The 26,431-nt window shown below is 36.6% G+C and overlaps 1 protein-coding gene across 3 annotated transcripts; it reads right to left on the bottom strand.

The window, feature by feature from the left end:
- Positions 1–170: 170 nt before the first annotated feature.
- XPOT (exportin for tRNA) lies at positions 171–26,431 on the bottom strand. Of its 3 annotated transcripts, XM_030258922.4 has the most exons (26): positions 26,221–26,364; positions 23,726–23,832; positions 22,640–22,773; positions 20,758–20,840; positions 19,584–19,640; positions 18,064–18,133; positions 16,716–16,934; positions 15,948–16,132; positions 15,426–15,594; positions 13,939–14,175; positions 13,597–13,635; positions 10,982–11,044; positions 9,887–10,011; positions 8,885–9,029; positions 8,613–8,732; positions 8,334–8,428; positions 7,492–7,561; positions 6,956–7,194; positions 6,184–6,469; positions 4,795–4,984; positions 3,471–3,587; positions 3,270–3,385; positions 2,722–2,769; positions 1,846–1,917; positions 1,260–1,316; positions 171–795 (listed from the first exon to the last, which is right to left on the bottom strand). In XM_030258922.4, exons 3-26 carry the CDS (start codon positions 22,697–22,699, stop codon positions 769–771), a joined length of 2,889 nt encoding a protein of 962 aa, XP_030114782.4. In that variant the 5' UTR covers positions 22,700–22,773; positions 23,726–23,832; positions 26,221–26,364; the 3' UTR covers positions 171–768. The 3 variants fall into 3 exon arrangements, with proteins under 3 accessions (XP_030114782.4, XP_030114780.4, XP_072778801.1); XM_030258920.4 differs by lacking the exon at positions 23,726–23,832 and having other exon boundaries at positions 26,221–26,431; XM_072922700.1 differs by lacking the exons at positions 171–795; positions 1,260–1,316; positions 1,846–1,917; ... (2 more) ...; positions 3,471–3,587; positions 23,726–23,832 and adding an exon at positions 3,620–3,743 and having other exon boundaries at positions 26,221–26,361.

The raw sequence follows: 26,431 nt of genomic DNA, 5'->3' as shown, positions 1-26,431 counted from the left end.
GAAATACCACAGTGAATGCAATTCTTCCTGCCAGCATCTTCCACATGCAAGGCAGCAATATAATTTATTACCTAAGCACCAGAAAAATTGCCAGGTGCCACTCAGATGTAACAGCCAGAATGCAGTAGCTTCTACTGATTCAGCTAAAATGATTCAGAGAGACTTAGACATTTCACTGCATCAAATTTTATTGTTTTAATAAAAAAAGGATAGAACCAGATGCTACTTTTAAGTGAAATCATTTATTACACCAATCTGTTTTATAGGAGGTATATATATATTTTATCATTAAGACAACTTCAATAAAATGACTATCTACAAGAAGGACTTTGATTGTTTTATTTTCATGTCACCATACATGAACAAATGAATTTTATGTCTTATTAAAACATTTTACTCCGTATCAAAAATGTACACATTTTAATAACCATTGCTATGGTCTGAAGGTATTTTTACATTTAATTTAAAAAATAAGTGTAATTTCCTTGCTGTATGTGTTACAGTGTAAGCTTAACTCATCCTATACATAGTAAAAGTTTGTGTATACAGATAATTTTTCATGTTGTCACATACCTTCATGTCTGAGACACAGGTGGGAAATTTGCATTTCTTTTTTTGCAGAAGGTTAAAGTACATACTGATGCGAGCACAAAGCAACATTTCTTAAAAACAATACCAGCTTGAATGGCACAAGAGTTAGCATTTTTATAAATTAACAACCAGAGTTCTGCATTATGGAAACAGGTACATGAGATTCCAGTACTTTCCTTAGGGCTTGGCTCGCTGGAAAAAAACCTGCAAAAATTTTTTTAAAAAATTAAAACAAAGGAAATGCGAGATATGGAATGCTTGAGGTATAAAAGGATTCATTTTACAGAGTTCATTTTTGTGTTTAACACATTAAGGGTGTGACTTGTGCTATTTTTTTTGTTTATGCTCACACCCTCAAAAATTATCCATTCTGACATTCTCTACAATTATTGCATCACATTATTGTTTCTTCAGCTATTAAAAAAAAAAGCCACAAGAATATCAAACTACTGACATGGCAAGATGCTAGGAATGAGTGACAATTTTATAGATGTAGGTTTGTGGTTGTTTGCTCTATCTTTCCAGTTAACTGCTTTGCTACTTGGAGATTCCCAATAGCTAAAAACAACTAAATAATTCAGTATTTCGGTTTTATTTAAAGTACGACTGAATGGTACAGTAAAGTTCAAATGCAACTAAAAGCTATTGAAAGAAAAAAATATTTATACCTTTAAGTAATTTTTAAAAACTTTAGCATCAGGCTGCTGAAGTGCTTGACAGAATTCCTGTAAGAGAGAACAAAGAAATAACTAAGAAGTAACTAAGTGAAGCAACAAAACAACCTGAGATACATTAATATGTAAAACCATTGATATTAATTTGTATTTTGCCTAATATACTGAAGAAAAGCATGTTATGGATAAAAACTTGTAAAAGGCTATGATAGTTCAAATGCATTCTAGGGTAAAAAACTATTGGTCCGGTGTGTTTTTTTTCAAATACAGTGTATCTCGTTCACTTTTAGCTGAGGAGACAGAAATAGGACTATCTACAAGGATATCTTCAAGTTAAAGTTTGAATTAAAGTAGGAAGATTGTTTAGACAGTTACATGCACTGGATTTTTTTTTTTTTTTGCAAGGTACTCTTGCAATATCTTTACTCCTTATGATTAATTAATCCTTTTCTCATATGCAATGACTAAGTAAATTTTACTGTGGGATGAAAGGAGGTTAACTTCTTAAATATCCTTTTCTCCCCATTTAACACTTATGATTGTTAAAGAGTTTTCCAGATATTCTCTTAGGAACTCCTACCTGGATTATCTCAGGAGCTACTTGCAAAGAAGGCAAATACTCTTGCTGAAGATACTGAATGCACTCAGGACCCTAAAGAAAACCAATACACATTTTTTTCATGCATATTTTTTTACAGATGGAAAAATCATAGCCCTATACTGTATGGTGGTCTACATCATCATTTTACAGAAAATTAATGCTTTTCAAATGTTTAACTTATTCTCAGCTGTTAGCAAAGAGAAAGGTTTCTCAATCTTGGCATTAAAGGTTCTACTGCAATTTGGTATCTTTTATTACACAGAAGAAATTGCACTAAAAATTGCACTGAAGTAAGAATTAAAATAGAGCCAAACAGTTTGTTACATGTCAACTGTAAGAGATAGTTAATTATGGAGGCAGCACTAATTTCACTGACATTTGGAAGAAATAAAATATTTGGGTATTAGCATCTGCCTACTGCTTTACCATACTACTTCCATTGCAAAATTCAGTAGCCAAGTGCAGATGAACACAGTACTTCTCCTCTTGTAACACTATGTAACTTGCAGTGAGCTAAGTAATAATAAAATGGAACGTCCAAACCTTTGAGCAAAACAAACATTTTGATTAACACTTCAGTTTTTGGTTTTTTACCTATATTCATGAGATAACTTTCAGCACTTTACTAATTCACATAAGTTACCCTGGAACTAGAACAGCAACAAAGTGAGCAGATTTTTCTCCTTAATAACGAGTCAGTATTTTGCATTAATTTATCAAGAGATAGAACTACTGGACTCAGTATCAATGCACAGCATTATGATCATCTTGTTAGTATCTAACTTTTGGAAATTGATAAAACCACTAGGAAGAAACCTGTGACAATTATTCCCTTTGAAGTATGATGAAACTTACCCTTTTGAGATGAATTGTTTTTAACGTCACTGCACATTCTGATAAAGCCTGAAATGTAATGCAGAACATTAGACTGTTGAATTGGTCTACTGGTTCACTATTCAAAGCTAAAGACCCTAATGAGACCCAAAACAAGGGCTAGTTCATGCCATTATCCCTTCATTTTCCCCTCACACAATGCCAAGCCAACCTTGCAGGTTTTGTTCCACTCCAATCAGAAAAACTTCTGCACAGCTGAATCCAAAATGAACTACAGAACAGCCAACTCTATGTATTCACTTTCACTGAACATTAGTTAGTAAGTAATGCAGGTCAATGTTAAATACTTAGATCTTCAATTGATTTTGAGCCTAGGTAAACTACAGGATAAACTACCACAATATTCAATAATTAATTGTACAGATATTTAAATGTAAAAAAAATCCCACAAAACCGAAGAGATTTTATTTCTGAGATGACAATCTTTGATACCCCATGGCTATTGTAGGTTTGTCAGCTTCAGTCTCCCTCACAGGAATTAATGCAAAAAAACCATCCATAATACACACCAGTACTGTCTGGGCATCTGCTAAGTCAAACGTTTGCTTCAAAGGTGCTAAGAAACATGCAGGAACAATGTGCTTGTAGACAAAGTCTGCAAAACCTACTGGTCCATCTTTACCTCCTAAAAAGAAAATCAGTATTTCAATTTCTATTACTTCTTCATGGGTAGTAGCAGATGGAAAGGAATTCTAAAAAGACATTCTTACCCCAGAGCTCCACCAATTTAGAAAGAATAATAAAACAAGTCTTCTGTGCAATAGGATCTGGATAATCCACCGCTCCTTGAATGACAGTGAACAACACACGTTCCACATTCTCTGCACCTTAAACACATTAAGATGAACTTGTCACTTCAAACTGCAGCCTAAAATGTTTTGGTACTCAACACTGTTTTATATAAATACTGACCTGGAAGACATGCTTCAACTTCAAAATAGCTCTTTTTTGCACAAATCTCAAATATTTTTGGGAAGTTTCCCCTACGATGCAAGACAACTCTTATTTAGGTTAATTTTTTTTTTTAAAGTTTGGAGATTTAAATTGCTTTTCTGGCCTTTAACACACACAAAGGTGAGGACAGTACTTTGAGCTGTTTACAAATACATATTTTGTCCTCGCTACCTAACTTGGAAGTGTTAATCAAAACTCAGCAGCACTGAAGTAGCTAGCTTATCTTGTAACATATGACAAGATATTTTTCACACATTTAAAATTTCTGTGCTGCATCTCTGCTTATTTGTTTGATCCCTTTAAAAATTCCTTGGCCCATCACAACTACCAAGTGCCTCTTTCAAGAAAGCTCTCACTACTTAATGCTACTTTTTCCTTTTCCAGCAGTATTACCACCATTTTAGGACAGGGGAAAGGAATTCTGAGCTTCACTTACCATGTGAGTCACCTTAAAATTTCTGAAGTCCCTATCGATTTTGATGGAATTTAAATAGAAAGAATCACTTAAAGTATCAAGCAGCTAGATGTCTGACTTCAAATTCCCACTGTGAAAAATAATTAATTTGCACGTGGCCAGTAAAGGTGAGGAAAACCTGGTAACTACGCATACACTAAGTCACATGATGCTTTCTACCATAGATAACAAGCTCAGGCAACAGTAATAAAAGTTTACAGGATTTACTGATGTGTCCTTCCAAAAATAGACACAATGAATAGAGGCAGCTGCGACTGGTCTTGCCCAGCAGTCTGAACACTGCTGTACGTTGATACACATTGTATAATCTCCAATTCACCAGACAAATACAATGATACATAAAGACAATGATACATGTGATACTTTTCACATTAAGTGGAAAAGATCAATAGGAAGAATATGGTTACTACAGCTGGATTTCACAACCCCAAATTCCTGTACAACAGGTAATTTGAATCAGGCAAGCTGAACACGGTATTTCCATTAAACCATTCTACTATAAGGTAGTTAATAGTACTTGCCAGGAACTGGGACAATATTTTACTTAGATAAAACATAGGTGAGAATAACCATAGTACTATCCTTTGAGAAACTGAATTCCTTACCTTGATTAGCTATGACCTCACTCATTCCACTGCCAGTTACTGTCTGCAGAAAAGCAAAGTAACTTCTCCGTAACATTTGTTTTTCTAAAGCAGCAGACTGGTCATTTTCTTCTGCTGGAAGAAGCAACACCTCAAAAATAGCATGAAGTAGTGGCATAAACATCTGTTGCAGGAAAGGTGAAACCTGTGTCTGAAGATCAGAAGCAGATGTCAGCTCAAAAAAAGTATTTAAGTTAAAACTTAAAGGCTTGTTAGAATTCTCAGCTTGGATCCACTTTTAATGTTAGTAATTTCATATAATTACTTACAACACAGCAAGTTGCATCAGGGTCACTGTGAACATTACTGCACCTTGACTTACACACCACCTGTTTTATGACTTTCGCACAAAAATAACTAGACCTGTCTAGCATCATTTTGTGGAGGAAAAGGTTTTTCAGGATTTTTCATCCTTCTGTTCAGATAGACAACCTCAAATTTCCTGAAATACCATCTCTAAGATGCTAAAAGTGGCAGCAGGCCAGCTTTTATAGAACTTTTCTTTAACAATTACTAAAGTTTTCCTACTGACATTACAGAATAAACTTGTCACAACACTTTCAGTGAGAAATATATGTAAGGGCACTAAATTAATTATGAATTGAAAAACTGAAGGCATGTGCTATTCAGTCACGTCAGAATTCCACAAAGAGGCAACTCATGTTAATTTCTTAATGCTGAAGCAAGATTTTATCTTTTATCTTCTCTTTACTATGCCTTCAAAGTACTCAAGGTGAGACTGTAGAAGCTTGGATCTTTATTCTACCATGTTATAATAAGAATAGTATTGTATCATACAAACTTAAAATATTAAACCTAAATATTGTATTTGTCCCACCTTGCTCCTGTGACTTTTTTCCTTTACCTTCCTCATCTTTCATGGACTACTTTTAATTATCTACTGTTATCCCCAGTATAAATCTATATTTATACATATATTTGATATTTCTCTATCTTCTAGAAATCTCATTATAAAAGATGAGAATTCACGTCAAAGGCCTGTGTATTTGTAAGCTAATTTGTAACATTAGTTTAAAACTTCAGTGGAGAGCATGACGTTAATTATGTCAATAAAAAAAAATTCTGCTGCAAATACTATTTTAAAATATCAAATCCAAAAAACTAAACACAATATAAACATTTAAGACCAATCAAAGAAAAAAAACAGTCATTTAATCACTGTGAGTCCAGCAATGTATGACTGTGATCAAAGACAGCGTTTACCAATAGCAGCTTCAAACTACACTTATTAATTTTTAGGGACAGTTCTAACACAACTGTTTTTCTGGAACTAGAAAAGAAGATCTCTCAGCAACACTTTGACCCTGAAAAGCTTATGCACTATCATACCTTGAACTTAGCTGTTATTTGGTTTATAAGAGGAATGAATTCTTGAAGATCTTTTGCTTCACAATCTTTAAGCATGTGTTCAGAGGCAGAAGGAATGAATGGAAGAACTTCTTCCTCTAGGCAAATAATCATGCGGTGAAGGAAAGTGCGGACACCACTTCTCAGAACTTCCTTTTGTAATGGACAACTGAGAGCTGGCAGAAATGTTTGTAAGCAGTCGAGATAAACCTCTGAGCAGCCACATTGTTTTACAGTTTGCTTATTGCTGAAAGCCTTGCTGGTTCGGCTGTAAAAGCACACATCAAGTTTTACATAAGCTCACATTCCAGTACAATGAAGAAGCAGTAACACTGAGAACAAATGCTTTCCAACCCAGGCACTAATCTACAATACTCCATTTCATTAACTGGGAACCAGACAGTGGAAGTAACGAACAGAGTATTTTCATATGAAGTAGCATCATGTTGGTAGTTTCTGAGAACTAAAATCTAACAATTTACCAAGAATATATGATTAGATTAGCTCCACAGAATTCTTTGAGCAAAGAAATGGATGCTGATTCATTATGAACTCGCTCAGTATTCTCTGTATATACATCCAAAGCAGACTAAGGGGACTTAACTTATTTTCTCAGCTATCACAAGAAATTCCACAACCACAGATTATTTTCTACGCCAATAGAGCAGAAAACTCAGTTCCTCCTTCCAGCAAAACCTTTGTATTTCCCTTTTACTCAAACCAGAAACATACAGTGTTACTGTGGTGTACCTACCTAGCAAACCCAACAGCATGATTGAGGCAGTCAGCCAGTGCCATCTGTCTGTCCTCGTCTTGTGCCATCACCAGTTTTTCTAACAATACTTTGAACTTCTCCATCAGCGGAGTCAACAAATTCCTCATCAGAACCTGTTTTCTTTCTGCAGAGTATTCGCTGTTAACTATTAACACTCCAGCTGTTTCATAAATGAAAAGTTGATCATCACTGCTTAACAGTGCCTGGTAGCCATTTTCCTAAAATGGAAGATAACAGATGTAATTCACTAAGAGCTCTCTATCAAGGCTGTCTTCTCAAAATTTACAGCCTTCTATATATACACCCATCTCTACCCTATACTCCCAGAAACCCATATAAGCAAGATTATTACAATTAGGTACAAAAGTAAGGTGTGCAAGTGATCTCACACCAAAAAAGCAGGATAATTATTTGTGCTTAAATGTCTGCACGGTGAGCCTACAATTCAGCAAGTACTCGGGCACATTGATAACTGCAGGCCTCGCTCATTACAAAAACCTACTGCAAATACTCACAGGAGGAGAAAGTTCCATCAGGTCTTGTATTCTGTTCAGAACATCTTCAATAAAGGGATTCATTTGCTTACTGAAGTAAAACACAAGTACATAACACTACTTAGAAGCACATTCATTTTTACAGGTTTCAAGATACTTTATGTAAGCTGTGAAGTTATATGCTAAACTGCCTTCTCCATATAGGAATCCCCTTCAAATATCAAAGCATTGCTGCAGAAAAATCTGGCTTATGGGTATGATGCTAGTGGTAGGCCAAATAAATACATGGCATTGTGAGAAATAGAAATTTCTTTCCCTCATTTTTGAAAAATATACATCTTTTAAGTGAAGTATTTTGAACAGTTGAAAAAATAAAAGCATGCTGAAATCTGAGCCATCTTTGAGCTTCTTCTGTCTCTAAATAAAATACATGCCTGTGAAATCAGACCAAAAGGACAGGACTGTTCAAAGGACTCATACACTAAGTAAACTTCATCAGTATAAATTCCAAAACAATTCAAAATTTAGATAGGGATAGCGAATAGTTACTCTTAAAAGTCTTTAGATCCATTCACACTCAGCTCTGCTTAATGAGAAAAAGTAGAAAAGGCATTTATGTCGTTGATCAGCTTTAATGTCTGATCAAAATAAACCAGGCATATGTATTACACTTCTTTGTTCTGTGACAAGTATTTTCACTGATACCTCAGTATTACACAGTAGAACACTGCTAGAGCACCCTTTTGGTATTTTTACTTCACTGCAGTCCATCTGAAGCCCAGCCTGTTCCAATGACAACTGGGATATACAGAAGGGTTGTATGTAGTAAATGCAGTGCCATTTGGAAACATTTATTTACTCACTTAAGAGACTTGACAAATCTGGAAAAGAGGTAAGCTGTTCGACTCCGTACTTTGGGACTTGTATGACGAAGACCACGGTGATCTAAAAATGCCATCTGCAATCAATAAAGCACCTCAATCTTAGAGTGTCTAGACAAAGCAGGGGGGAAAAAATCTCATCATCCAACAAGTTAAGAAACCCAGCTTCCTTAGGGACCTTCAGAGAATAGGAAAATTTCTTAAGTCTAAAGAACTAAAGTAGTCTCACCTAATTAAAAATGTAAATGATATGAAACTTACTAGTACAGTTGGAATGTGCTGAGGTTCAACTGCAAAGAATTTTTCATATCTAACCACGGTTTCAAAAAATTCCAGGGTCACTGATGTATGTTGATAGGCACTAACACCAGAAGTCACCAGCTACAAATAAAAGCATTAGCACGTTAGTATTTTAGCTGTTTATAAAACCTAACTGCAACATAAGCGACATGCTAGTAATTATGACGAGCTATTTGAACTGAAACAGTCTAGGCTTTAGTGGCACTTTTAAACAGCTCTCAAGACATACTTACCGTTCTCATCATGTCTTGTAAAGCTGTAGCTTTAGTAACATCACCAGAGAAATGAGCACCATGAGATACAGGAAGAGCCTCAGCCAACATATATAGCAGCCTTATTGCCACTTCTACTTCCATAAATCGTGTAGTCTGCCAGTTCCTAGAGAAAGAATATGAAGCTCATGTTAGTCTTTAGTACTTTATGAAATAATCTCAATTACAATATTATAATATAATTATAATATTTTCTTTTGTGCCTTCTTCAGATGCACAGTATAAAAAGAACAGATTTAACTAAGGAAAACACTGGAAGGCCCAGGCAATTATTTAGGATGCTTCTGAGAGACTTTATCCTCAAAAATACCATTTCTTTATCAGATCACCACCAACTTTCTTTTGCCAGTTTCAGATTGAAAGCTACAGATTTCTATTGTGCTTATTTAGATACAAACCCACCTACTATGACACAAGGACAAGCCATTCAGCTTCATATAAGAAGAGACTCAGTTAAGGTACAAGGTAGCCACAAAGAATACTGGATTTCTATTTGTATACACAAAACTCCTAGCCAGGAAACTAGTAATGTTTCTTTCCTTGTGTGCAGTTTCCAGGATTAGATGTACTATGTATTTTTTTTACAAAAATACTTCACCTACCCAACCAACCTTGTTTTTCTGATAAAAGTAATATACAATATTTACACCTCAAGGACACTCTTATGAGATGTGGCAAAGTGAACACCTCTCCAAACAGCTGGTGCTGTTTAGGTAAGTGACAAAGATCAAAAATCTAGGAAAGAAAAGCCACCATTTAAGGTTACAAAACTTTTTCTTACAGCTTAGTAACAAAGCTGTATTTATCATTAAGTTGTAATGAGCTCATTTTGTCAACTGACTTCACCTTCACCAGTGAAATGCTGCATCACATATTTCACTTCAGACTGATGGTTTACAAAAGGAAAATAAAAACCAAACCCCAAAAAGGCTTAATACAAAAAAGTTATAAACCCCAACTTACTGAAGTGTAGTGTTAAAAACTCTGCGGACAGATGCCAACAGCAATTCTGGTGAAACCTGAGCAAGTCTGTCCAGCAACAGTTTCAACTGTTTTCTGTACTCCACAAACATTGCTTCATCTTCACCCTACCAAAAAAAATTCACATCAGTGAAGTCCTTATTTTCATGTTTAAATTCATCCACAACCATTTTAGACAATTACACCTAAAGCAAAAACGTACGTACAAAACCAGTATAGCACACTCAGAGAATTCAGTAATACTCATCCAGTGCTCTTGCAACATAACAGCAGGGCCCTTTATGGCTGGATACAGTATGTTGAGACCCACTGCATTCAGTCGAGAAACATACTAAAAAGGCTTTCCAAAATGAAAACCAGCCAAAAGTACAAGAAAGAAAATGCTCTTGGCAAAGCCTTATTGACCCAATTCTTAAAAATTGACTCACTCTTCAAAGACATTCTTTCTTAGCATCTAGCTTAGTTTTAAAATTGGACTGACAACCTTTATGACGGACCGGATACAGTTTAAGCTAACCCTTTGAAGACTATCGCTCTCTCAACAGCCCGGGATGAAGCAAGTCTGTCTCACATACTCAGTTATTACTGTAGGCTGACAGAGATGTTAAGCGTGGAAGGCAAATGAAATCAAAGACCTTACCCCACCCTTAGCTCATTTTTGCAAGGCTTGACCATCTCCAGTAGCTCAAGCAGCACATCTTTCTAGAGTTTCATTACACAGTATTTCTCAAGTATTTTTACAAGACAGAAGTGACATGCAGAAACATGCAAATTTGCACTGAACAAGCCACCTCAACAGCTGTTTGGCCATCAGCACAGCTGTATTTGCCTTGGACTATCTCTGTACAAACACAGCCACAAATACTGTGAACTCAGTCAGCTTGGATATACCTTTACTATGTTGTTTTGTCCTATGCAGACATGCCTAGAAGCGTTCCATATAGAAAAAAAAACTCAGCCTGGGGACCCTTGCTTCCTTTAAATCTTTAGTCTATCAAAATATGTATTTTAAGTGTGAGCAAGTTTTACTACATATAACCAAGTTGCATGTGTCTCCTTATTCTTACAACACAATACCTCATTTTCAAAATTATATTCTTCATCATATGTCAACTTCTTCATAACAGCCAACATGATTGCCTAAGAAAAACAGAACAATAAGCATAGAAGCAGACAAGTTATAAGAAATAACTGTTAAAAATACCATAGTAAAGAAAACATTGAAGCTAGTGTTGTGTTTACAAATATTTTTAATCCCTTTTAAACTATTATTTTCAGAGGTTTAGCAGAAGTTAACAGTTCAAATCAAAGCAGATAGATTATATCCAAACAATACACAGATGCTATTCCAGACAGCCAGCACAGAGGTTTTGAAGCTCTCAGCCTCTGATAGTATTACCTAGCTTTACTTCCTGTGTGTAATTTGTGCTGTTCAGTTCACATGGAAAACAATCAAGATGACTGAACTAGGCAGAGGAAACTAAACAGGTTGTCCAAGATACTATTTTAAAGGGGTAAGTCAGCTATAACATCAACTTCTCCAATAGTTCATAGTAAGTGGTGTGTGCAACATCATCTCTATTCAATAACTGTTTTGCCATCTTTAACACTGCTGTTTCAACATTGCTTCAAGAAACAGTGCACTCTACTGTAATACCTGTAACTAGTATCCATTTCATGTGGTAAATACTTCTGATTTGAGTCTTTTAGTCTAATCATTATCATCAATATCAATAAAATCAATCATTTATAGATTTGGTTTGCCATCCTTAATCCTGCAGAACAAAGTTGCAAAAAGCTTCAATTACACCCACACAATCCTTTATACATAAACCATTGACTAAGTCTGGAAGAAAGACTGGATCCAGTTGCACCTAGACTCCTCTCTGAGAAGTTTAGAAAGCAAGGGGGCACTTTCTGCACCTTGTCACTCAATGGGAAGGTCTCTCTGCACTTTGTCCATAACTTGCAGCAGCAAGTTGTTAGACCAACTAGAGCAATGAAGCACAATGTAACTTTAGTAGGGACTGTTGGTACATGCTAAAGCAGCTATAAAGGCTTGACTGTAGCTCTACTTAAGTCTGAATGAAACAAAATGAAAACAAAAAACCTTCTGACAAATAAACCTTGATTACTACTTTTCATTTTAACTGCAAAATCTGAAATTCATTAACACCAAAATGGATCAATGAATTAAACCTAGGTTACTGAGGTGAAATACTTGGTTATCTTGCAGAAATAGATACTTCGGCACCAAGTGTCACCATGACCTCTGAGAAGTGTCTGCTTCTCTGTAAGAAGTGATATTTAAGAATTAAAATAACTGCAAAACATGAATGCAATACACTTGTGGCCAAAAATGTTTAGAAAGACCTGTTGTTCTAAGAAGCAAAAATGTGATCCTGCTGATGAGAAAAAGCTTTGGAACTTCAGAGGCACAAGAAACTAGCCGCCTTTTTTTCCTGTTCAAATAATGAACAAGTTGAAAGTGTAAACTTAAAATGCAAAACTTTAAAGAAATACTGCTAAGCACAAAATTTAAAGCTTAAGGCAAACAACAATAAGATTTAGACTATTTCCCATTACTTTCTTTTAATGAGGAGAATGAAAGAAGAACACTTGTTATGATTGTTTCTCCATTTAACACAAATCCTTAAGAAGTACTCAGTAAAATTAAGAAATATTTGCAACATGAAAATCTCCAGTATGAAAGCAACTTAAGCCAACATATTTCAGGGTAGTATTATATTCCAGCTTTTAGTGTCTTAAGTGTACTGCAGTAGTAACATCATTTGATCTAGCTGTAACAACAAACAACAGTCATAAAAATGAAAATATTCAGTGTTATTACCAAAGTTCTCTTTTTGTATTACCTAATCCAATTTAAACAGACATTAGACAAAAGGAGGTCAAGCTACTCTACACCACAGTTATCCAAATTCGACTTGTCATGTTAGAACAGGTACAGAATTCAGTTTTCTTTGTAAAGGAAAAGGAAACAAACCTGTTAGCTGTATGAACTTACGAAATAAGTGCACCAATCTAACCAGTTCAACATCCAAATCAGTACATCTACATTGGTGCAAACTGGGCTGAAAAATCCATATCAATTTGCTACTTCCAAAACTGGACATATTTTATATATAAATTTAATATTATCTCCTTGAGCTAAATGTATATTTGATACAATGTTTAACATATAACTGCTCATAATTACAACTCTTATCTCTCAATTGTTGCTTCTTTCTTAAGTTTAACTTCTATTATTAAGAATTATATTTATGACAATCCTTCCTAGATTTCTTCCAATTCCTTTGGAATTAGGGTAGGTTTTAAAAAAAAATAAAAACTTCAAGGAAACAACTCTTCCAGGTTGATTTAAGAATATTCTTTGAACAGTATAGCCTGCAGAGGAGCTTGCCAGCATATGTTTAAGGGTTGTTTGGGAAGACCAGCTTTAAAATAGCTTCCATCTTCATACACAATTCAATATAGGCTTACTATTTAAAGAAACAACTGTAGTTACATAGCAAAAGATTGAACACACTGTCCTTACTTTTAAGTCTTCACTTTTAATTACTGTCGCATACACGCTGAGGCATAAAAATGAAATATGATTTGTTTCAGCAAAATGAAATATTCTGATCTAATGTGTCCTTGAAGTATAGAATCTGTAGTAAAAAAACACCTACCTCTACATTAGCTTTTTGTTGGTCTGAAAGTGCAGAAAGCTGGAAAATAAAATTCAAGTGTTAGTTTTTTCGTATTCTAACTCCTTCATTACTGTCCAAGAGAAATACTTGCTTTTTTAAAAGTCATATGATCTGCCTTTCCCCTTAACATGATACTTAACTCCTTCAGATCTCTAAACAACACTACAGAAATAGCATGATCACAGGTATTAAAGAAATGAAATGCTAATTAGTCAAAAAAACTAATTTGATAGTCAGTTTGCACAAAATATGAGACATCCACACAAAAATCAAATGAAATCATGTCAGAATTGTTGTTAAATTGAATCCAGACATATTTACTTGTTTCAGGATGTGAAGGTAGTCATAACAAAAGCCAATGATGTTAGAAGAGATGTCATCATCTTCATGAATTAAAAGTTGCAACATCAGGGCCACTTTTGCTTCAATAGCTTGTAGAGTGTCTTGGGCACTCTTCATATCACCATTTTTTATCAGTTTAGTCCAACTAGCTATTAATGCTTGCCCCATCCCATTGACAAGCTTAGAAAATCTGGCCAGAAAATCCACATCATCTTCCTGCAAGAAAAGACACCTGATTAAAAATACTGACAGAGCTTATTTTTAAATACAAGACTACAGACTGTACTACCCATGTCTAGTATGTAGAATTAAACCAACACTTGTCTCCTAGCTGGAAACTACCAACTGCCTACATTTGGTACTTTTTCCCCTGGGATTGGAGAGAGAAAAAAGTTAAAGCAATGCCAGATTTGTCTGTCCTCCATTACAAAACAGTAGCTTGCTTCATCTCTTCAAATTTGTTTGTTTCTCTCTTTAGAGCAATAAGCAGGTTCAAAATAAAAGCAGCAGCACATGCCTACTACAAACTCTAGGCTGTATAAGAGGAAAATATTTTTATGGAAAAACTTCAAAGAATTACCAGCTGCAGCTCACTTCAGAAATACTGATAACAAGTACCTTTCAGTACTGCCTGTTAGAGAGTTAATATTAAATATTTCTGGCTTGCTTTGCAGAAATGCATTGATCAGATTCAAGAAATACCCCGAAAGCAGCCTCTATTTCTAAACCTCAATGAGACATTTTGGTCTCTGCCATAACTATACAAAAGTGAAAGAATAACAAGTCTACCTAAGAAAGACTGAAGTAAGATTTTTATAAGTAGGAATACAAATTTGACAAAGGTTTCAGAAGTAAGAGGTAAAAGCCTTGTAATCTAAGAACTACAGCTTCATAAGGACTGGTTGCTCTTTCTCCACAGCAGGCAGTGACCAACTGTTCCTTAAACAAGGCAACTGCCAGAAAATGTGTGTTTAGTTAGTAGGTATACTTTTCCAGCTTACAGATAAGCATTTCAAGCCTCATGTTTGATGGTGCACACGTGCAAAATAGCATACGTGTCCTTAGGAAAGTTCTTTCCCCTACTTAATTATGCATAGAATTTTTTAGGGTGAGACATTAGATCAGCTATCTTGCCTACAACAGCTATTACAGAATTATTCAGGAGGGAAGATTCAAGACAAGGAAACACAGAACCACTATGAAGAGTAAGCACAACATGCTTTAGGAGAGGAACAGAGGAGTTACATAATACCTTCCTTCTAGAATGAAACCCTGTGTGTTCAAATTAATAATAAACAATCTCTTTAAATTTAAGTATGAGAAAACTGTAAGAAGTGTTTTGATGCAGAAGCACAACTACTTCCCTATAACTTATGGACTGCTTCAAAATTTTCTGTACATCAGCTTATTTAAGAACTGTCAGAAACCTATGATTCATTCCTGTTGTTAAAAATCAATACACAAACCTGATCAATACTGAAGAGGCCAGCAGACTGCAATACTTGACATAAAGACTCAACCAGTTTTGTTTTATCAATTGGGTCCATTCCCTTATTTACAATTTCGAACAAACAATCACAGGCTTCTTCCCGGAGAACTTCCACAGACATGTGACCTAGCAGCATATTTATAAACCTTCAGAGAAAAAATAGCTCAGCTTTATATATACACAAAGTAACATTGTATAAAAGCTTCATATTATTTGTGCACATATTCACAATGATCTCTTTTTACAATTCTTCTTTTTCTATTGTACTGACAAAACTCAACATTTTACGCATTTTAAAGAGAACACAGCAAACTGAGTAATGTTTAGTTTGTGCAGTAGACCAGCTTGGCTTGCAAAAACAATCACTCTCCTAAAATTCCCAAAATTCCAAAGATAGACTTAAAAGTCATCTTTGAAGGACTTTTATATATCTCGTTCTATACAGTCAGCATGCTGCCAAGGTGATTTTTGCAAACCCTTTCCATCAAAACCTTCTTACCTTTCATTGGCTATCAGGCTCAAATCTATCCAGGATACATAAGCTCCAACTACTTCAAGGCACTGGCATGTCAACTCTGAGTTATTATATTGATAATTTTGTAAGATTTGGTACCACGACTCCACCAAACTTGGAATGCACTGTTCCCTCATAGTATCTTTTAATAAGGTGTTTCTACGAGCCTCCTATCAATACAGAAAAACGATAAAATCAGTCTTGTCAGAGATAAGCATCTTGTCAAATGAGTAGCATTTTTGTATCCAGATGCCAGACACCATGTGTCATAGCAAGATAACTCAAATCAGAAACCCAAAGAGAATGCTTTTTCCTTTCCAACAAATAAAACCAAAATATCCTAAGTTTTCCCTTTTATTATCCACAGTGCCCAAACACTGAAAGAAAAGGCAGAAAAAGAAGAACAGTTCTCTAAATCACTGGATGAACTTTAAGGGGTTAGGACCCCTTAAAACATGCACTAGAAAACATTAACATTTTAAAATGATCAGTCTAGCATTACACTGGAAACTCGGTTGATTAATTTTTGTTTGCAAGCTTTCAAGCAAAAAAAAAAAAATATTAGCTGAAAAGTATGAACTCATAAAAAGCATCAAACAACAAAGCTAAACATAGTATTTTGAATTTAAACCACCAAATGTATCTAAAGTGGAGCTGCCACAGGAAAAAAAGCATATCTAAAAACTTCTGCTCTAATTAAAGTAAGAGAACTTAAAATTTTAAAACAAGAGTTAATGCAAAACAATAACTTGCCTCTGATGTATGAACAACATCCCGGTCCACCAGCTCAGCATCAACAGCCATCAAGATTCTGAGGTACATATCCACACCTCGTGGATTAAGGTCAACTACTGACAGAATGTCAAAAAAAAACTTGGGCCATTTTGTGAGATATTCAGTAACAAATAGCAATGCAAAGACTTGTGCTGCTTTGTTGCGAATAAAAGTCTTCTCAGGCTGGGGATTCAGCATCTGGGAAAAAGAAGACATTTCATCTGTTTATTCTCAATAAATTAGAGAAGAATCCTATGGGTTTGTTGATCTCTCTGTAGTAGTTAATGTACTACTTCTCTTCCTGGCCAAGACCAACAAATAAACCTTTACCTTTCCAAGGAATTTGAATAAAAAATGGCTAAAGTGTCCTGTAACAGGGAAAAATGTTTTCTATGGGTGATACAGTCCTAAGCCTTTCATTCAGTACCAAGACATTAAGTGCCTTCCATAAATGCCTCCCATGCAAAACCACAATTACTCAAAGACTAAAAGGTGATTTGTCAGTTTGGTGAAAATTACAGTCCTCCTGTAGCTAGCTTGTGCCTGTGTCAGATGTTTGTGCTACAAATAGTAAGGGAATTCCTAAATCTAAGGGAAAAAAAAAAATCCACCACTACCAATCTCCTGTCCTTTTCCTTTTAGAAACTCCTGAACAGAACAGTTTGCCACAAGAGAAAAGCAATTTAATCCACTTCATAATGATCTGTTCTTTTCAAAGTTGTATTATGTTCCATTTCATACTGTTAAGTCTTCTGCAGGGCAACTATGTTTATCTTCAGTGCAGAAGTGGAATGACAGCTATATAATGGCAGGTACGGGCAAACCAGTGGATACTTCTGACTGCAAACTCCTGGGTGGGGCTGATACTACAAGTTTGGCTACAGTAACCCATTCCACAAGAAAGAATAGTCCATACTCTGCCACAGTCACAGAGGAGTGACAAACATCTGCTAGCAGTAGACAGGAGTTCACTCAGCATGGTCTTACAAAAATAATTAGCAGGCCTGCTCCTCCTCCAGACACTCAGGAACATCAGGAATCTGTATTATGCCTCCCTAAAGGGTAACTTTCAATACACCTTATTTCACACATAATTGATTAAACCACAGTCATTATCTCACCCAAGTGTTATATATTTAATACTAAGCTCAGGACTTCTTTACAACACTTGATTTAAAAAATTTCTCACAAACTTTTAACAATCAGATACCAAATATCTTCAGGAAGCCTCTTTAAACTCAAAAAACAGATTAAACAATTAGTCCACACTCAATGCCCTATGTTAGCCTAAAAGGGCATGTAAGATTGCCATGAAGAACATACATACCTGTGCTTGCAGCCATGTTATGAGTGTTTCCCTAATTAGCTGCTGCTGGACTTCAGTAAGTTCAGAGTATCTGAAACAAAAAAATATTGAGGTCAAAATACAACTGTGCTTCACAGCAAGCACCAACACTCAGCAAAGCAAAAACTCTTTTATATGGTACGTAATGCTCCACATTCATGTAAATGAAAAGTTTCTAGGACAGCAATTTACAAAGCCACTTGCATGTTAAAATTCTGACTCAAAGGCAAAAATAATAAAAAACATTTAATCCATAGTAATGTATCACATCTTGAGGCATTACTACCTCCTATATTGGAGTAGGAATTTGGAATTTTGCAGGAAAGCTGCTCTATCAGGACTTATGACCCTGATAAAAATAAGCATTTCACCTTAGGCCAAGGGGAGAAGGAAGAGACATCTGTATATGCCTGAAGTTGATCACTACACATTGAAGACTATCACTATTAGAGTACATGAGGTCCTTCACTGATCTGACCTACACTACATTTACTATCAGACTTATGTCAAAAAACCCACGGAAGCAATTCTGTTTTATGTCATACATAGAGTACTGGCAAATTGTGACATTATATCCAGCCCATATCAAATACTAGTCTGCCAGGAGTAGTGAAGCTGAAACTACTCTATTGCAAAGAGAGTTGTTAGCTACAGGCTTATAGAGTCCCTAATAGGAATGACTGCTGAACAGGACTCCAATGTTCCTGTCACAGCCAACTATTCATTAAAGAGAAGAAAATGTTTAAAGAAAATAAACACTAGGAAACAAAAGAAAACAAACTGCAGGAAGCAGGTGACAGGATTGAAGCAAGCAGAGAAAAGTGGACAGTGAAGTAAAATTGGGTAAATAAAGTCTTTAACATTTGCACTCATACCAAACTGTAAAAATCAGTCACAAAATACATCTTATTCCTATCTAAACTCCTCATCCGTTCAGCATATGACAAGCAATCACAGTGATATTCAAAGATTCCATGATGCTCAATTCCAGACCAAGGGAGCCCAAAGTGAGAAAAAAATAGTTCTGTGCAATGACATTCATATTATTAAAAAGTATTTTTCTGTAGAATTATGGTTCTATGAAACCACCACTCAGTGAAAAGACTACTTTCTCGATATCTCTGCCATGGTTTTTTAATGAATAAGGCTCTGTCTGAAGTCCAGGACTCAATACAGAGCACAGCTGCAAAAATCAGTGAGAGTACAGAGTAAGGCCTCAATCTCCAGACAGGAATAGCAAGGACTGCTTGAAACTTAGCTAACTATGTCTGTGTTGGGCCATGGATGTGTTAGACTAGCTGAGAGCAGAGCATGCTGCTCAAAACCTCTCCAAGGAAAGGCAAAGAAAGATAAAGAAATACAAGACAGCACTCTGCACCAGACTACAGACACTTCATCAACCACAACTAGGCAACACATACCATTCTAAGTTTATTTGCAAGCAGAGTAAAAAGGGAAAATTAAATGGATGTACATGGATGGTGTCAAGTAAAATTACTCACTTGAACTTAACCTGATGTTCCAGAACTTGAAAGCAGAAGAACTTGATGTGATCATCACTAGAAAAGAAAATTCTGTTACTGGTACACATTATGGTACACATTTGTGTACAATATGGCACACATTTCTGTGAAGAAAAAAATTCTGCAAATACTAAAATCAGATTGCCCCTTTGGCACCAGAAAAAAAACAAACCTGCTGCTACTGTTACTTCAAAGCAAAAACGACAAATATTAGAGCAGTCAATCTGGTAGAAATGAGCAACTGTTAAACCAATATTTATGTTTGATACAAATATATATGTTTGATACTTTTTTTCCATAGCCACCTATTTGTTACAGTTTGATTTCAGCATTGGACAAACAAAACTACAATATCTATTGTATCCTGCTTTTACAAAAATCTGTCAGGCTTCAATAGCATGTTTGAGGGCCACTACTACACTAAGTGCAAGTTGTACTCTGCCTCTTAAAAATCAAAGGCAAAGATAAACTGAAGTGTAGACTAAGCATAGACATTCCACATGCTCTGTTATCCACAGTGCTTTTTCATGTTATTATCTAAAACTTGCAACAACCATAATGTATTTTTTAAAGATTATAATTTCTAATCTTATGTGGCTTTAATTACTGCACATTCTGTCAGAGTCAGTAGTTTTGATAAATCACTTACAAAACAGCATTCACTATAAACTACTGCTGTTATACAGGAGATATGCACCCCTCAATTTCCTTCCAAACTGAATTATTCCATGAAACAGTGACAACCTGGTATTTTTGATGTAAATACAGAACTATGAGTAAAAATAGTGGTTGATTACACATTCTTCACATCTTGAAAAATGGGATGGCCTACTCCAAAGAACAGGGGCAAGGGACTACTTATGAGATTACTGCATATAAAGGCTATAGTCTCAGAGGGGGCAATTCTCAGCACTTAGTTTCTCCAGAATTTCAAAAACCAGCAGTTTTTAGGTTACTAAACTATTATGGAGTTTAATGTATACACTGCTCTTCCTTGAAAGGCATTATACAGAGGCCACAGATTAACTATGATATTAAAAATAGTACAAAGACCATATTAACTTTCAACAATTTAGGTTGCCTATTATGCTGCATAGCTAAATCAGACCCCCATATATTACTAATGACAATAAGAAATTATTAGTTACATTACCTGTATATACTCTGAGCTAATGCTTCTGCACAGACTTGCCAAGCATCCTGAGATATCTTGAGTTGCTCAAAATAGGCTAGTGCCTGCAAAAATCAGGGTAAGTTTCGCTTTAAAAAGAACAAAGCATACAGCAATACATCTCATTCACACTTGCCCTTGTATTTAAACAAAAAACCAACAGTATTTGGATACATTCCAGAGGCTCCCTAATCCCCTTAACATGGAGTGGGTTTTTTTAAATACCAATATCATAGGTACCCATTTCCACTTCATATTCAATACAAAGATTTTGTTACTTGAATATGGTAATCATAGAATCAGAAGTGTTGAAGTTAGATGGAACCTCCAGATACACAGACTAGAGCAGCTTGCTCAGGGCTTTCCCATTTAGGTGGAAGTTCACATCCAAGTTACAATTCCTTCCGAACATTCTAAAGAAGTGGCAATTTCGATTTTTCACTGAAAATAATTCAAACAACTATTTTGTTGCACCACTTTGCTTGTAATTCAATATCCCAAGCTCAAAAAACATTCAAGCACTAACCACCTGGACAACTGTCAGTATATCAATCTTCTACAGAAATCAAGAAAACCTCTACCAAATTTTAAATAATCACATTTATCAGGACTCCTAAACAGCTTTTGACAACAGTTAATTTTATTTAATTGCTTTGAGGCTCGGTGTAGCTTGTGATACAGAACAGTAAAGCAAGTTTTGAAGCAGAAATTAGATTAATAACATTATTTCAATTCTATGAATGCATGTGTTGCAAGGGGAAGGTTTGGCTGTTGGATATTTTTAGGGGCTGCTTTTTGCATTAATTCATAAAGGTTGTCATTTACCAAAGTTATCTCTCAAAGTAATTATTCAGAACTAAGTTCTAAAATAAGAATTCACTTCCTGTAGTTAGTACTAGTGATTTTCTTATACTTAATATATCATTTTACTAGATAATTTGATACTCCCCTTGTTACATCTCACATGACTGTGGAAAAGGTAGGTCCCCTTCTGCTATGAAGTATTTCAAACCTCTGCAGACTGCATAGTTAAAAGCTTCCAATTTTAGTGATATTATATTCACAGATCACTAAAGATTAGCTATATCCATCCTTTTAAAAAGGACAAATATGCAGAACCAACGTATTTAATAGGCTACTTAGCAAATCAAACCAAATTTGTAACTGTTTTAAACATTCCAGGATTTGTTTTCTGAACACAAAACCATGGTATTAACATCCTTATTCCTGGAAAATTTTAATAGAAGTTATCTTGTAGACAGTTAAATCAAAATGGTAATCACTTAGCAGAGATAATTACTCAATAAATAGTTATATAAATAATAATGTCTTTTCATAAGATCATCTCTTATGCAGTAAATGTTACCCACATATCATGATTACTTTCTCAACCTACTTTAACACAATAACACAAGCTTCACTACAATTAAACCCACACATTTTATTAAAAAGACATTAAACCTAGGTGATCCATTAAAATTATAGTTAAAAACATCTAAGAATCAACAGGCTAATTTTAAGCAAATGGTTTGCTCTGGCGGGTTTTCATTCTATGAGAATTTATGTAAGGAGTTGAGCAACAAAAACAAAGAACTGAAAAAAACGTAAACAGTCAGAGTCCAGAAAAATTAATTCGATGCATGCTAACTGCAATTGAACTGAAATGTAACAGAATTGATAATATATACCCCTCAGCTTACATGTTTGCAACACGATTTTGCTTCATACTTGCCACAAACCACAAACCCTACATATCTGGCTCACAAAACAAACTCAACAACCCCCCCAGCCCAAGTAAACATTAGGTTTTTGCACTGCAATACCATCTCCAGTTATTAGAGAGAAGAGGAAATTAATTACATACTCTTTGTCTGAAGTCTGCATCAGCATTTGGGTTGAGCCCTAAAAGGGCTTGTTCATCCATGTCTGTTGCTATATTCGTTGTTTCCTGTTCCTATCTGCTTTGCCCACTTCTTCTAGAGGGCAAAATACAATCATCTGCAAATAGAGAAAGAGAAATTTTATTTGCTCAGCAGAACAAGAAAAATTAAAACCAGGACAGCAACAATGATACAAGGTGGCCCACAAACCTCAAAAGATGTACTCCAACTAAACATGCATGCTCCAATGCAAATACCAGAATTCCAAGTCCTTTAATCAACTTTTCACTGTAATGTATTTTGTACTGAATAAGGAAACTTTAAAGTCTCCATATATTTCAGTTCTCTTGAAAAGACAACTTAGTTAACAAAGATGGTATTATGTACAGTATTAAGCTGAAAGGCTTAAATTCAAATTTCAAGCATGCAGAAGTTTCAGCAAGATACAACATAAGCACAAATCTCCTTAAATAAAAGGCCACTGTTTTTTCCCCACCACAAACCCAACTACAAAAAAAAGAACCTCTACTCCACTCCAATACAGATAATACACTTTATACACACATTTATAAAGTATTTCCCATGGTGGGGGCAAAGTCATTATGGGGTCTTTCTTCTAAAGCAAGCACATACAAGTGCCTTAGAAATTAACCACAAAACATACCACACTAAGTTATTAAAAAAAGTTTTGTGTTCCTACCAATGGGTGCTGATTTACTAGCAATGATTTTTATTTAGAAAATTCAGTGTAAAATAAACAAGTGGTCTAGACAAAAGTTCTAAAGATGGCTTGCCGCTATAGGCTGTTCTGCAATACTCTAGTAAAACATAGAGCATTAAAAAAAAACTTAAAATTTCTCTGTCAAATACTAAGATGCTGTTAAATAACAAGAGAGGACAAAAATCCATCTATTCTTCAGCTCTCTGCCCCGCCTCCCCCCCATGTTAATATAGTCAATTAGGCCTGAAATCAGGCCTTGTTATGTAAGTATGTAGGAGGTAGGGGAAAGGAAGAGACAAGAGGAAGAGATGAAACACAAAGGAGCTGTGGTTTGAAGCTGCCTACATACCCATAGGTAGAACTTCTAATTTCTTAGTATTGTGTCTCGTGCACTCTACTGTTCACCCTCCCCCACGGGAAGAAAGGTGGCACAGTGACAAGCAACAGCAAGCAAAACTGAAAAGAAGAGCCCAAAATTTAATGTGGTAACAGACTTTAATAGAAAAGTCAAGACAGAATACACTATGCCAAAGTCACGACAGAATATACTATGCATAATTAAAATAAATCTAATAAGTAAAATTGAGTTCACACAAAAAATTTGCAGGTTTTGGCAGTACAGAAACCAGAAAGTCTGGAACAAAGTGATGACTCCTGGCACACCTAGCCTCACAGACTGCCTTAGTCACAGTGATCCCCCTCAGGGGCAGAATCTTTAGGGATTAAACTTGCTGTGCTGAGTCTTCTCCCTCTGCATCCCCAGCCCCCAATCTGTTTTCCCCATAATCAACATCCAGAAGAGCCAGACCAAAAAATATAAAATACTGCAGGGAAAATGAATTTTTTTTAAATTGCCTCTTTTGATTAGGGTCTGGTCCAGAGTTACACAAGTATTTAATATACAGAGGCTTTTTTGTTTGTTTGTTTTGCATATTTACCTGCTGGTATCAGAACATTTTTATCTTTTGGGCAGATGATTTATACCTGGGTGACAAATTTTACTAATAAAAATAACATGACTCAAACATGTATTCTCTTCCCTCGTTATTGCTAACAGCAATGCCAATCTGTTCTATTAATTTTCTAAATGCCTCATGAGTGTATTTAAAATTTCATCTTCTATTATATAGCCTTTTCTCAGTTTCATCTTGACTAGTGAACTCTAAAAGACAATTAATGAGATAAAATATTTGAATGAGCCTCTTGAGAAAAGTAATAAAATAGCTTTTCTTGCCTCGTGGCTTTACTTTAGCAGGTAGCTTTTCCACAATGTATCTACTTAACCAGCCAGTTACACTTCAAAAGCAAAACTGAATGGTGATTTTCATAATACTAATGAGTCACAAAATCCACGGCAAAATGCATTTGGCTAGAACATCAAGTATGTCCTTAAATCAAGTTTTATTTATAAAAAACAACAGATAACGTTAATAGTTGATACGCATCTTGCAGAACTTATTGTCTTACTTAGAGATTATTTTTTGTTAAGCAGTACACCATGTCAGGTGGCAAACTCATCTTACAGTAATTAGAAGGATTCAGTTCCTTACCAGTGAAGTCATACAGGTATGTCACATCAAAATAATTTACTCCCTCTCTCCTACTAAATACTTAAAAGCACATTTGACAGTAGAGACTGTTTTCATAGTGTAAAGGAGGCAGAAAAAAAAAATCAACCCACTTCAATTGGGCAAGATTACCCAATTAACAATACAAACGTGGCCATAATGTGTAACTTCGATCCAGATATACCCCAATAATGAAAGCATTCAAAGCATTTTAACAGATGCTAACCACCGGCATAATCAGCAATTATAAAAAGCTTCATGTTCAGCAGTCATTTTAAGTATTTATAAAATGTGGTAACACAGGGGGAGCCAGTGGTGTGCCTCATTTGAATTTCCTCAAGTTTTCTCTCTAATACAACAAAGACTTTAAAAAGCACCTTTTACAGTCTTTTTTGCGGTTTTTTTGCTCGCTGCAAACCTTGGGCATATTTACAATCTCTTTGGGCTCCAGACCCTTTACGCCGGCCTAACACGCGGTTAAAGCCAACAGCTATGTAACTACTGCTACTTCGACAACTTTTCAACTGGACTAGAAAAGTTTTTCTTTCTGGAAGTGACGTTAGGTGTTAGTTTCAGGCACGATTTTACCGGCAGGAATCCCGGTAAGGAGTAAGGCCACGTTGCCCCCGCCCAGACTCGGTCAGAGCCCGGTCTCCTGTGGCTGGGAAGAGCCAACAGGGCTCCGCAGCGCTCGGGAATCCACAGCCCTCCGCGCTCAGCGCCGCGGCGCAGCCGTCGGCTCGTCCTTACACCTCCCAGCGCCGTCCCGGGCCTGGGAGTGACCGGCCCCGCCGGGGAACCAGCGCTCCGGCCACGCCACGACCAGCGGAATATGGAACTGCGGGGAGGTCCCTCCCTCCCCTCACGCTGCTGTCCTACCATTTCTTCCTTCCCCTACCAGAACCATAGCGGATGGACAGCCACCGAGTAGCCAGCCCCCGCGAACAGAACCGCACCACAGATACAGCGTGTATTAGCAGAGAAAAATACAGATATTTTTCGTGGCACCCACAGGCGGGGCCCGGTCGGCTGCAGCCCCCGCTGTTCCCCCGCAGCGGGGCCAGGCGGACACGGTGCTGCCGCCCCCCCCCCCCCCCCCCCAACCACCCTTTCGCGGAGCCTCTCGGCTGCCGGGGAGGCGGCCCCGCGCTGAGGAAACCGGCCAGGGGACTCGCGGGAGCCCGCAGGCGCCGCCAGCTCAGCCCACACTGCCCCTTCCCCCGGGCTGAGTCACCCGCTCCGCGTGTCGCCTCCTGCCCGCGCCCCCCGCCTGTACCTTCCCGGTCAGTGCTCCATCGCCGCCGGCTCCTGCCCACCCCCACGGCTCCGCAGCCGCCACGAGCACAGGGAGCGAGCCGGGCCAGGCCGCGCCGCCTCGGCTGGCGCCGGGAGGAGGAGGAGGAGGAGGAGAAGCAGGACCGCCCCTCTCCACCAAGCCGGCCGGTAGCGAAGCACGCCGGGATGTGCCCAGCCGCAGGGCAGCCTGG

Source organism: Taeniopygia guttata, chromosome 1A (genome assembly GCF_048771995.1).
Source record: "Taeniopygia guttata chromosome 1A, bTaeGut7.mat, whole genome shotgun sequence".
Taxonomy (NCBI): Eukaryota; Metazoa; Chordata; class Aves; order Passeriformes; family Estrildidae; genus Taeniopygia; species Taeniopygia guttata.
The sequence above is the reverse complement of the archived record's forward strand: the minus strand, read 5'-3'. Positions and strand labels throughout refer to the sequence as shown.